Here is a 13,773-nt window from a genome sequence, read left to right as displayed (position 1 = left end):
TAGTATTTTTAGTTCCTATAAAATATTTAGATTCCTAAGTTCTCAACAAATATAAAGTTAGAAAAAAATTTCGTCTGCTAATCGGGTAAGTTTACATGACTATTTTAACTTGCTGAATTCTGAATTGGACACTGGAAAGGTGGAAAGATAAATACTAAATAAGAAGGAAGGCAAATAAGTAAATAAATAAAACTGGATAATCATATTCCGATTTAGAAATATTAATTCTGCATGTTTGCAGAAGAGAAACGCAAAAGTGACTCAGAGCATTGCCATCTGTGTTGATTGTGGCTTTCGTGAGACACCCAGCCACAAACCACAGTTGGCCATCAAAATGTGTCAATTTCAGAACATTCTTAAAACAACCCTAGAGTGATCAGAAATTTTGAATCACCAGCATGAGCTAAGCAATACTGTAATATGAACTAAACACAGTGTAAGAAGTGAAGGTTCCATGCTGATAAGTTAACTGTATTTTAGACTTAGGCTAAGAAACTACAATTGTTCCTCCTTTGCTGATTTCCACAATCCAAAATAAACTGAAACCATTATTGTGATTTTTATGTATGCTCAAAGGAAAAGGTTCAGTATTAAATTATAAGGAAATAGTAAAAAGTCTAGATAGATGACTAAGAGAAAAACTTGTATGATAATTATGTGAATGATACTCATTCTGAAATGGAAATTGTCTCCAGAAAAGAGGTACATGTTTACCTATTGTGCTTTACTGAGTATTTACATATTACCGTCATTTTAACACATCTCAATGAAGCTCATTTTAATAAAGTGTAGACAATGAATCGGTCTTTCTGCTAAGTGATCATGCTCTTAAACTTTGCTTAAAAGTCCTTAATTTTTCTTTATTAATGCCATTTCTCAGTTATATTTAGGATTAAAAAGTATGTAAAAAGTATGTTATTCATGGTATATACTAGGCACTTGGTAAATAGTAGCCAAGATAATGTCTATTCAATTATAGATTTTACTAGAAATGTTTTACATAAGGTCATTAGAGACAGGAGTCAGTACCTTATCAGAATGTTTTTTAACACTCCAAAAACTGTGATGTGAAATGAGTAACATAGTTGATATACTATCAGAACATACGACACCCCCTCTCAATCCCAGAGAGAGAATGGAAAATCAGTTTAACCATTGGCAAAGTGCTTTTTATGTGATTTTTTTTTTGTGCCACAACTATAACGTTATAGAAAGCATAGAATTAAGTTTCTACTATTTTTGTCCCAGGAATTATTGTGTAATGTTAACTATCAGAACTTATATCACAGAAATCAATAGCTAATAAGGAATAGTATTAAGCAAAATACTTGAACTCTAAATACATCTCTTAGAAGTGCTTGGAAGTATGATATAAAGAAAATAGCACTGAAATGAAGGTTAAGAGATCTGTATTTTATTTTTAATTCGCCACCATCTTACCGTGTGATTTGAGACATATTTCTTAAAATTGCTGGGCTCTACTTTTCTTGACTGAAAAATGAGTAAGTTGGACATGGTGATCTCTGAATTCCATTTCAGTTCTCAGTGAGCTAATTGCCTTAAAAACATCCTGGAAATACCTCATCAAGATATCTGAGAGAAATATCTTACCAAATTGAATGCCAAAGTCAGTTCTTTGCCTGTTCCTGTATTGAGGTGATACTCTTTCTTCAGATGTGAGGGGAACATGACGCTCAGAATAGAGCTGCTTGTTGTATTTGATTTTCTTCAGATTATATGCCTATCTACAACACATTAGCCTTTACAAATGATTGAATTCAATAATCCAGAATGTTCCCGATTATTTTTTACTTAATATATAAATATTTAGACACTTCCCTATTTTAACATACATTCTGATGCATTCCTTGGGAGAAATTATTTGGAATTGCAAATTGAAGCTCTGGTAAGTTGAGTATTTCCTCCTGAGACCATGCCTGCAATTCCAGTGGTCACCACCGTATGTCAGTAGTACTTCCTGCAACATAGATATCCTACTAGTTTTACTTTCTGGTTGCACATATTTAACTGAGCGATAATCTAGTATAATGGCTACCTGGATTACAGTGCTGAGAAGGATTAGTAATGTCTGTTAAGGGTGTGGAACTGGGAAGTGGTGACATATGTGCCAGTTATTTGTCAGCCCTGTTCTTGATTTTATCTGATGCTAAATTCCACAAATTGTATTTAGGAAAATGAAAGAATTAAAATAAATTTTAGGCAAACATGGTACATAAAAATCTGATTATCTAAGAATGTAAACTGTCATTCTGCACCTGCAAGCATGGTGATAAAATGGCTCTGAGGAGACTCCTAGTAGTATTTTATTCTGTCTAATTGAACATGTGCACTAACACTACTATTTTGATTTCTGATTACGTTCTGGATACCAGCCTGCACTGGATAGTTCAACTACAAGTTATGATTGGAATGATTTTTCACCTATGTTTCCGAGCGGGCCAACAGCTTTGGTATAATTAACGTACAAACAGTGATACTGGATACAACACAATGATGCAAAGATAGATTCTCAAAACAGCTTAGACACTACAGTGAATTGTAAAACACGGATGTTCAGAATCACAGTAACAGGTCTTAAGAGAGAAATCTGAAAAAGAGAATAATTTGTTTTTACCTCATTGGAAACACCAGAAGAATGATCTTGAACATAGTCCAGAGCCTTTTTAGGAGGCTGGGTGTAGATGCACCACATAAGCAGAGTGTGGAGATGGAATGGAGGAGAATCAATGGCAGCAAGGAATGAACATGTGGAAAAGGTGACAACAGTTAGAAACTGAGTGCTGATAGCATTGGATACACACAAAGAGTGACATGAATGGAGCAAAATGGGGGTAGCCCAGGAGGCAGAGCCCAATGTTTGTAAATATTCTCAAGCGCTGGGCAAAATTACTAGTGATTTGATTAGTATATATATAAACTTATTTTTTCAAATCAAAATTAGCACTCCTAGTCTCTAGCCACAGAGGAATGCAAGGTATATTAAAGAAACACTGAAAGGGCAGGTGGATAGCATGCTGGTGAGTTTCCACGTGTGGTTGAAAATGACTATAGAAAAATGCTGATAATTTCGGCTCAGAACAGAAACTGGTCTAGTCTCTACAAACTATCTAAACAAAAATAACAATACATATAAAATAAAGCTGGGGAATTTTTTTTCTCTGAAATAAAATGCATTTATGTGACTGCTTGGATACAACTTAGAAAAAAATTTTTCCTATTAGTTATAGAAATTCTAAAAAAAATTATTTGTTTTATATTCATTTACAGTGACTTTTGATCCAGTTCAGTAAGATGTAACATATCTAACCAAGTCTGCTTTGCGTTTTAATGGACAAAAGGGACTAACAACTATAACCACCTAGTATATAATATATAGTCAGTACTTGAGTATGTAAATCAGTATATGATTATGATAAAAGAAAGATTGTACACTCTGATCTTTCATGAAACTTCTGTACAGTGTATTCAGTATGTTCTTTACGTGTTGAAAATTCAGAAACACCGGTGAGAGTATAAAAAATATGTAATTGACAGACATCACATGCACTGCTGTTGGTAGATATAGTTCCCTGGTAAAACTTGAGTTAATAATGGAAATTGTTATTTGAAGCTTGGATTGACTCTTTATCCCAAACAGATTAAGCAATTCTCGAAGGCTGACCTTTGGTTGGGTTTTGGGGACTACAGATGTTGTGGTGGTTTTCAGTAGCAGGACCAGAAATCAAGGTCCGTAGGGTTTCCTTCTTTTTCCTTTTCCTTATATCCCTAAGAGCAGGTGAGGTATTTCATAGCGGAGATATTCAGGCAGTGTATTACAGTGGGGATTTGCGAGAGGTTTTTGTTTGTTTGTTTGTTTGTTTTTGTTTTTTGATAGGCCATGGTTTAACTTCTGACTCTGCCATTTACTATCTTGGGCAAATTACTTAATCCCTCTGGCCTCCGATTTCTTTTTCCTGGAGGAACATTGTGAGGACTCACTGAGAGGATGAGTACAGAACCCAGCACTCTCCAGGCGCTTGGTGAGTTCTCAGCAAACGGGAGCTATCATAATAGTAATTATCTTTATTGTAAATTTCACAGTGTTCCTCTGCTTGAACTAGACCCAAACGGACTGTAAACAAATACAAATCTTCTATAAATCTGTAATGATTGTCAGACTATTCTAAGACAGAAACTGTCTTAACATTTTGAATTTGCAATCAATTACACATCAAGTAATCCTAGTGCATGATTTGATGGTAAAGGAAAACTCTACAGGAAGTGTCTGAGCACGTTTAACTGGTAGAGAAGTGAATGTGGGCTAAGCTGTACCAAATCTGTGTATGTAGGATACACTTTTTTCAGTGTGTTTTTAGTGTATATACTATTCTGCTTTTATTCTCTAAGTGACGCCTATCTCTTCTGATAATGGTATGCTTTAAAAATCAAACAACATTCCCCTAATCATCTTATATTAACAGTCTAGCCTCACTTACCGGGCGTCCAAACTCCAGTTCTGAAAAGAATTTATACCAGGGCTCATTTTCTAAATCTATGTCATCTGGATTTATGCGATCAGTCTGGAGCAGATGTGAAGGAAAAGGGAAGGAAAAGTCACACTGAGCTAAGTGAGGGCAACGCTGTGAGGCATGAAAAACACACACATTCGCACGCAGACATGCATCAACTCTCATCCGACAAATCTCAGCCAGAGAGAACAAAGGAAGTAAAGTAAAATGAGCAAACTCAGGACATGGAGGCGAGCTCCGGTGTCACCACTTAGGCCCCTGGCTCTGCTTCCTCTGCTGTCCTGTCTGGTTTTCTCCTTAGCTGGCTGCATAAACTTCGACAAACTCCCTGGGACAGTGAGAATGAGCCTGGTAGCACAGCAGGGTGTCAAAATGGGCTCAACTCAGCCACCAGATAGCTCTTCTGGGTGAGTGGCTCCATGCGCACACCCTCCTTGGCCCCGGCGTGCCCTCCTTGGCCCCGGCGTGCAAGCCTGCACGCGGTGGGCAGTGGGCTCAGGTGTAGGCACTTGGAGAGCCTGGGGGAGGGGAAGGATACGGCAGGAAGAGATACAAGGTGGGGGGAGGAGTGAGAGGTGCTGCGAGACTGTTAGGGGGTTGGTTGACATGAAGAACCTGGGGTCTGGGTGAGAAAGAAAAGGGCAGCACGGTGGTGGTGACGGTGAGTAGCCAGCCTCTGGTTATCTTAACCTCTGGGGAACGAGGGCGACACCTGAACTTCCTGGCGGCGTTCGCTACGGTAGAGGGGGAAGGAGCTCACCCAGATGGGAGAGAGAGCCGGGGTGCACGGGCTTGGTGTGGGGATGCTGGTCCTGGGCGGAGGGGAGGGGCTACCAGTTACTTCTCCATGTGGTGACAGGGAAACAGGCTTCCGGCCAGGGTCCCTTGGAACCGGTGTCGGAGTGGTTGGGAGAGGGGGCTGTAAGAAAAAGGGGTGAAGGGAAAACTGATTCATTAGGTAGACGTTCTTGATGGGACTGAGAGGACACCTGTTAGCAGCGCTTTGCGGGCTGCCTTAGGTAAGGCGGGAGGACACGTTCCAGAAAAATAAAATGTCCCCGGGGGTCCCCGCTAACTTAGGAATGGCCTGGACCACTGAAGAGGTGTGACAACAAGAAGCCTCTTGGAAAGTGAAGAAAGGTCACATTTTATGAGCTACCCCAGCAGTCACCTACCTGTCCACCTTAAGCTAGAGAAATGGGTGTGGGTGGGGTTAGGTTTTTCAGATTGCTGTGGTTGGTCAAGGTTGCGAAAGAGAGGGGGAGAAAATCCCACCAGGGTTTGGCTAACACTTTAGAGAAAAAGCCAGTTTTTATACTTGACTTACAGTGTACTTTTTTCTGAATGTTATATTTAAGATATGAAAACCAGGACTGTTAATATAAACAAGTTGAGAAAATATATGCAATTGCTTTAGTAATAGAAAACAAGAGCATTTACTTTTCCTAGCAGTGTCCTTAATGCCTTTGAATAATACATGCCTGACCAGATTGATTCAAGCCATTGATTTTGCATTTAAAAGAGATGCTTAAAGTGCTAATATGGGTTATGACTTCTTTGAGAATTTATTACATGACACTAATTAAACATGGAGCAACTGGATGGTAGTATTTTAAGTCAAGGGGAAAAAAAAAAAGCTCCAGTTCCCTCAAAGCCATTCACCTTGGCCGGGAGGGGACATATTCCAGGAGATCTGTTACGTGCTCACTGCTTCAAAGCAGGTCCGTATCATTCCCTTACAATTTCTAAAGAGCTCACGGACTTCCACGGAGTAGTTATATCTCCACTCTGGAAGAAATGCCCTACAATCTTGTAATATTGGATGTTTTGAGATACGCCACATTCGAACAAAAGCCATTTTTTTGACAGTAGCTTGTCCGAGTGTGAAACTGACCTGTTGCCTTCCCGATAGTTTTGTTAACAACATAGTCTGTATTTAATGATCAATTCTATCCAAAGTCTTTTTGGAGATGTGCCTTTTATTTCAATATTTTATGAGATTATAATAGTAGTCACAGGCAGTGAAAGAAAAGTTTGAGACATCATGACACAAGAGTGAAAGGGTCTACGTTATCCCAAATCTGTGGTGATCATAATGAGAAAGATTGCGTAACCCTGGGACATGTTTACAATGGGGCGCTAAGTGATAAAAGCAGACTACGATGACAGTTCTGGTGGGGTCACAAAGCCTGTGTCTGCACAAGCACGGCGTTGAGATTGTTCTTTTCTTTCTTTTAAAATAGGATTCTCCTTTACTGTCATAACGTTGTGGAGAACATCCCGTAATTACTATGAGAAATGTTGCAGAAATCTTGAGCTATAGTCTCTTATTTATGTCAACATTCTATTTGGTTTATATTTCAGAAGTAACAGTGAAATTGATAGAAAATATTCTGTTTTACCATCTTCTGTTTAATTTAAAAACTTGATTCAATTTATATCCGATTCAATAATGCAAAAGTAGTAATTGAGATTTTGGTTGTAGTAAAATACTGTTTTTCTCCAATTATCATTTAGATTATAGCTGCGGCATATGGCTATTTTATGGGATAGTTGGTTGGAGCTGATTCTTAGTGTAATTGACATTAGAGAGAATTTTCCAGTAATTTTGTTCTGTCTGTAGAGGCCCACTACTGCTTCTACAGGAAAACTAATCTTTGGCTCTTTCAAATCTCGCTGTTTCTAACGTTACTCACTTAATAATACTATTAATTCTCAATTTTATAATGTCTGTTTTCATGTACGGTACTTTATTTTGTTAAGGAGAGAGAGAAACTTCTCTTAAACGAAAATGTGTTTAAAAAACACTTTGAACAGTAGAGGGCAGCAACTTTACTAAACAAGTATATTTACCAGGGCTTACAACTTGGGCTTCCGCCTTAAAAAATATATACAACAAACAAATATACAAATTCCTGATTTATAGAAATCTGTTTCTATGATAAGATGTGGAAACGGGATCAGAATATCGACTATCCTGCACCCCACCTTAGAATGGCAGTTTTCCATGAATTACGATTTTGTAGATTAAAAATTCAATTTATCATCTCAAGGGGCAACGATCTAGAATCCATGCCAATAGAAATGAGAAGAGAACCTCTCTCCCCCTCCCCAGCAGCCATAGTTGGTAATTATCTATAACCCTGGAACGTAATGAAAGGCACATGCTTAAGCAGAGCGTCTGTGGTAAAGGATGGTAAGTGGCAGAACTAGAATTTTCTCTGCTGCATTTGACCTTTTGAATCCCTTTAGTCATGCAACAATTAAAGGTATTAAGCAGCAATCTAGACTCACTCTAAGGTACACAGAGGCCTCACAGAAGGCAGTGATACAGATGATCAGCCAACAGACATGCATACGTACGCATAGTCTCACGAAATCAGCACTTTTCATGAATGACTTTAAAAATTTTTTTTTGTCATTCGACACGAATGTTAACACTCAGAAACTCATTTAGGATTTACTCTATTTGCTCAGAAAAGACAACAAAAGAGCAGCGATCCTGCTGCATGTCTTGCTACCCTCTTTTGGTCCCTGCTCTTTTCTTTTTAAAAACTCAGGACCCCTGTGCTTACAACTAACGTCGGGGCATCAGCACAAGAGGAAGTGTTTAGGAAAACCTAAAACTGTAAATTACACACGATTCTTATTTCAAGGTAACCCATTTTTAAAGTTTTGTTTTCCACAGTTTAAAAGCATTTCGTTGCTTTTCAGGTCATAAAAATTCTACTGTTCCCAGTATTCTTATTGCAGGCATGTGATTTCTATTTGCTGCTTCAGACACAAAAATATTGCCAGCATACCTTGGTTCTTTATAATTTATGCTCATTTGATTTTTAAGCTTTAATTGCCTTGGCTACTATGTTTTACATTTACTGAGATTCTGTAGTAAATGCTCTACATGTTGTTGGTTGGGATAATATTTTATGATTCAGATCAACAGATGAAACTCAATATTTTTATAGCTTAAGCTTTGATTGACAATCTTCACTGATAAAGAAGCTTAAGTTCACTGAGGATTTAAATTACATTTGAACTCTGCATAGTGTTTTCAGTGAGTGTTTCTTTCACTTTTATCATCATATATGGGTTTAGTTATTGTACAGAAAGGTTGTAACATCTCATTGTTTTGTATTTTGAAGCATCAAGAGGTCCTAAGTAGTGTTTTTTGTTTTATTTTATTTTATTTTTATGTGGCTCACCTATAAACATATCCAGCCAGATGGGATGTGAAATTTTTATTAATATAATCCCAGCAGACAGTTTGTATGATTGTCTCATGGAATAAATTGTGGTTCAAGTTAGTTTAAGGTAAATCCTTAGTGATTGCAAAGTACTTTTCTAGATAAGACATTAGGCCCATGTAATCATCATTTCTAAATTTATAGTCAAATGAATATCTAAGCACTTAAACAATTGCATTCACTTTTATTTTTCTGTTAAAGAATATAAATGCATGTTGCATTGATTTCTAAGAGGGCTATCCTTCTGGCCAGGGTCTGGAGGAGGACTTCCGTTCAAACAGTTCTGCCTCCTCTGCTCCCTTTGTGCGCTAGGGAATCATGGAATTAGTGAACCACGGTTACTAATAGCAGTATGTGGAGTCCCTCCTGCGTGCTTTGATGGAGACCCATGCTGCCTTTTGTCACTAGAAGTGTGCAGACTTCATAGATAAGCTACCGAACAAGGATTCCATCCCACCGACTTTACCCACTAACTGCAAGGGTGAAACCTATATTCATTCACTTACATGTTAATTCAGTGAGTCTTCACTGAACACCTGCCATGTGCCAGGCATTGTGCTAGGTGCTGGGGATTCATGTGGTGCGCCAGACATGGTCCCTGCCTTCAAGGAGCTTACAGTCTAGTGAGGGACACAGACAAGTGAACAGGCTGTTACAGTTCAGTGTGGTGGGCGCAGTGCAGCGTGCTCTGGCTCACAGCAGGGGAGGCTGTGTCCAGTAGTTGAGATGGTGCCCTGGTGGAAGTTAGACTAGGCTGAGGAGGAGACGGAACTTTCCATGGGAAGACAGAAATGGTGGAGAGAGCATTCCTGGCAGAGGGACAGCCTGTGCAGAGGTCCAGGAAGGAAGGAACTGAAAGCTCTCTGTAGAGCTGGGACATAGTGAGTGAGGCAGGAAGGGCAGGAAGATACTTGCGGCTGGAGAGGCCAGCGGGGGCCAAACCACGAGGTGTTTTGTATATTATGTTAAGGAATTCGGGTTTTGCAAGAAGGACACTTGAAAGCCAGGAGAAAGTTTTGAGCAGGAGGATTCCTAAGATTGCCCTCGCTGTGGTGTGGAGACTAGTTTGGAGAATTAGGGAAATGAGGTAGTGGCTGGCATTCTAATCCAGGCAATGGACAATTGTAGACCGGAAGAGAGGGGTAGCAGTGGCATTTCTCCTGGGAGTCAGGACTTTGAGATTGCTGGGGAGAGGGGAAACCAAGATGACACTGGGAAAAACTGGGCAGATGGTGGCATCATCTCAGAATGCAAAAGAGCAACAGAGAATAACCTAGCTGTTGTCTATAACTTACAAAAAACTAAAGATGGAAAGGAATGCTCAAAATCATCTTGAAGTAAAAAGACATGAGAGTGCCTAAGCCTTGCACTCCTAGAGTGCTACCCATTTGCTACTCCTTTGCTCTTACTTAGCAAATCTGCTCTCCATCCTCTGTCTTCTGTGTGTCCAAGACACTCTTGAATCTTATGTAAACTCTACCAAGATAGAGCCAGTCTCTGCCACACCATCGTGCCCTGCACTCTTTGTTTTTTTCTGATTTAGAGAGGCACTTGGAATGGATTCAGGGTTGATGAAAAGAAAAAGATAATAGCTGAGTCCTATAATACAAAGCTTGGTCAGAATGATACAGATGACTAGCTCAAATCATTTTGCTTAAGGCTGACCCTCAGCAGAATTTTTTAGGAGAGATAAACATTTTGGTTCTTTCCATTTCTTCGTAAGATATCCATTCTCATTTCCTTCCATGTTTCTAGGTTCTTCCCACTGCTCTTTCCCCATGGCAACAGAGATCTATCCATACCCAAATCTTCAGCCGTGTTCTAGATCTTTCCATTCTTCTGAGGGCTAGTTAAGTATACTGGCCTGTGTCTCAACTACTCAGGGCCCAGGGTACTGGTAAAATAAACCAAGTGCACTAATTTACTGTCAGTTAACAAGTAAATTAACTTATATCCTGCAAAATAATTAAATAATCAAATCTAACTTAGGTGATAATGACTACTAGCTAAAAGGGTTTGGACTTAGCTAATCCTGGTGGGGTGACAGTATGGTGGTGAGTCAGTGCACCAGGCGTGCGTCTGCCCTGGCTCCTAGATCCAGGACTCACCAACCACATGAGCCTGGGCAGGGTTACTAAGCAAGTGTTCAGTTTGTCTATCTGTACAATGGGAATTCTGCACACCTACTTCATAGGGCTGTTGGGACCATTACATGAGATAAAGGCATAAATGACTAATTACAGGGCCTGGCCCATAGAAAGTGCTCAATAAAGACCTACAGCGATTCTTATGGTTGTTATTATTATTATTATCACTGGTTTTAAAGTGGGAGCCTTCAAAGCTTGAACTAAAAAAACATGAGTAAAGTGGACTCTCAGTCACAATGACAGGGCCCATGAATAAGCTCTTGAGGGGACAAGTTCATCCAGCGTGTCCCCATTTTCACCGCCCAGGAGATGGTCTACTTCACACAAACGTTGGTCTACTCTGCAAACTGGTTGAATGATAGGCTCTAAGTTCCTTGAGGTAAAGACTGTGTCTTGTTCACTACCGTGTCCCTAGCACCTAAGACAATGTCGGCACATAGTTGGTACTTAATAAATTTTGTTGCATGAGTAAATACTACAAATATCCTAATGGGATGGCTTCTAAAATCAGTCCTGTTTCCTGACACCACAGCTTCAGAAGCATTCCAGTACAGTTACAACCCTCATCGTCCTCAAAGTCTCATACATCGTTAGAACAAAAGGTCATTAACCTTTTGTTATTTACATTTAAATCTGAGACTCATTACTCTGCATGATTACTTTGCTATTTTCAATTTTATGCAATGGTGACATCACGGTTCACTCAATTCTCCTCCTAGAAATGTCAGAGATCATGCTATTCAGTCATGTAACCTAGTAAATGGGTTATACGTTTGCAGGGGAACCTGCAGATCAGTGTTGTTCCTTTTTTTTTTTTTTTCTTTCAGTTTTTCTGGTGAAGTCTTGATGCTCTAAAAGATAAAAGTTATTTGAAGAAAGGAAAAGAAGGCTTAGATAAATATCCTGTATGAATTGTGTGATTACAAGGTTTTTGAACATGCTTCTCAAGAACATAACCATAAACACAGGGTTTCAAAAACTAAATCAAGGACGCTCGTGTTGGGTGTGGTGAGCAACGGTTTCCAATCAAACTTCAGGGCCGACCTTATGTTATATATATAATAGTGTGGTTTCTGGGATACTCTTAAAGGCACTAACGCAGAAAACTCTTTTTCCTGTTCACTGACACGTAAAATTCTTTTAAGACAAGGATGAGAGTAAATTGCAAGCGACATCAACTGTTGCTCTAGAGGCAGGTTTCACCAGAGAGGATGCGAGGGAGTGACAGAATTTCAGAGAGGTCCTGAAGGCGCTGATCTAGGAGAGAAAGCACAGGTCTCAGGGAGGAGTGGGGAGATCAAAACAAAGAGGGCCCAGGAAGAACCTGTCTGTTCAGCTGCTCTTTGAGGAGGCAAGCGGTTATTTTTCACTTTATGTATCTTTCCCTTTGCATGTAATTAAAATACATAATTGGAAAAAATACTGCAAAGCTAAATATAATCTTGATCCATTATATTGACAACCAGTCAGGAAGCTTGAGGCTTGGTAACCTGAGAGAGATTTAATAAGAATCAATTAAAATGACTTGTTGTAAGAAAGGCATTTGGAAAAACTCCCTGTAAGCCAAAGAAATACTAAGAAATCAATTTGGAAACCAAGGGATGGACCTGCCTGGGTCCATTTGTGTCAGAGAGGTCAAAGAATGATTGTTCTCATTAGCAATGTGAACTGGCAATTCAGTGTTGCATTTGAGTGTTGTTCTTTTTTTTTTTAATTAAACTCAGGGTCATGATAAGGCACAGTTCTGGTTACATGCAAATGAGTCCTACGGTTGGTGGGTAGGGACCACATAGTAGAGAGCGCATCTTCGGTTCTGAGATAAGATGCACAAATCATGACACAAAATAAACATGCTTTCTCAATAGTGCCAACTAAATAAATTACCTTTGTGACAAAAAATTACTAAACGATATGAAATTCTGGTTTCTTTGGGAACCCCAGGAAGCCTGGAGAACTGGCGCTCTATTGAACGGCAAGTGCTTACTGGTCTTTCGTGCTGCAGAATTGATGACTTCCCAGGTTCATACTCAAAAATACTCCTTGGCTCAGAACGAAATTTTCTTGTGTCCACTTTTCTGTCTGGAGGATCCCAGTCATGCCTAGGAATAAACAACAAATTACATGTTCAAGTAATTCTGTATGTTTAAAGCGGTTGTATAAAACCACTCGCTATCTGTTTTCAAAGTAACTTTTAGTATAGATTTTTTTAAAGTGTTTCAGGATAAAATGTCAGCCTGCAGAAAGTACCACATTTACGTTTTGTTTTACATAAATGACTTAAGGAAAGCCACTTCTTTTATTTCATATTTTCTTCTATTTTTTTCCATACAAGGACTGTCCTCCTGCTGGCTTAATAACTTTGTGGCTAGTGACACGCTAGTAAACCCGGGGTCACAGATAGCAGCTGTGTGTGTTTGTGTTTAGTGTAAGTGGCGGCTATGCTCCATTAAGCTATGTGAGTTTATCCCACCGCTGTGTGACCTGCCATCCTTGATCTAAAGTGACAAGGAGTAACGTACACATCATGTTTGATCTTGTTTATCTTGCAAGTGGCATCATAGTTTGTCTGGGAAAAGTGCCTTAGTCTCACTTGGGTTGCCATCCATAGAAGCAAGCTGTGTGGCAGAGGAGACCCTCCTTGGGGTCACCCTTGAAAAACCAGAGCGAGACATCTAATCCCATTGCATAGGAGCATTGGTGGCTCAGTGGTAGAATTCTCGCCTGCCATTGCACAGGAGCCCTGAAATCAGCCGTTTTCTCTGAACTAATATCCTTCAAGAGGCACTCAAAGAGGGACTTAAAACATAAAGCTTTCCTGGGTAGCTGAGGCTGAAGAAGGCTTCCTTTGGGGGG

General features: G+C 39.4%; 1 protein-coding gene across 43 annotated transcripts in view; it reads right to left on the bottom strand.

Annotated features, from left to right (window-relative positions):
• The window catches only part of SORBS2 (sorbin and SH3 domain containing 2), a 288,187-nt gene that overhangs the window by 41,449 nt on the left and 232,965 nt on the right, over positions 1 to 13,773 (bottom strand). For 23 of the 43 annotated variants that reach the window (XM_064477520.1, XM_064477524.1, XM_064477519.1 and 20 more), the window contains 4 exons: positions 12,905 to 13,019; positions 5,290 to 5,448; positions 4,497 to 4,580; positions 2,636 to 2,692 (listed from right to left, as the gene is read on the bottom strand). In XM_064477520.1, the coding sequence (XP_064333590.1) occupies positions 2,636 to 2,692; positions 4,497 to 4,580; positions 5,290 to 5,448; positions 12,905 to 13,019 (415 nt within the window). Of the gene's footprint in view, positions 1 to 2,635; positions 2,699 to 4,496; positions 4,581 to 5,289; positions 5,449 to 12,904; positions 13,020 to 13,773 lie in introns of all 43 variants that reach the window. The other 20 variants (XM_064477530.1, XM_064477542.1, XM_064477538.1 and 17 more) reach the window with 4 other exon arrangements.

Source organism: Camelus dromedarius, chromosome 22 (genome assembly GCF_036321535.1).
Source record: "Camelus dromedarius isolate mCamDro1 chromosome 22, mCamDro1.pat, whole genome shotgun sequence".
Lineage (NCBI taxonomy): Eukaryota > Metazoa > Chordata > Mammalia > Artiodactyla > Camelidae > Camelus > Camelus dromedarius.
This window is presented reverse-complemented; position numbering and strand designations above follow the sequence as displayed.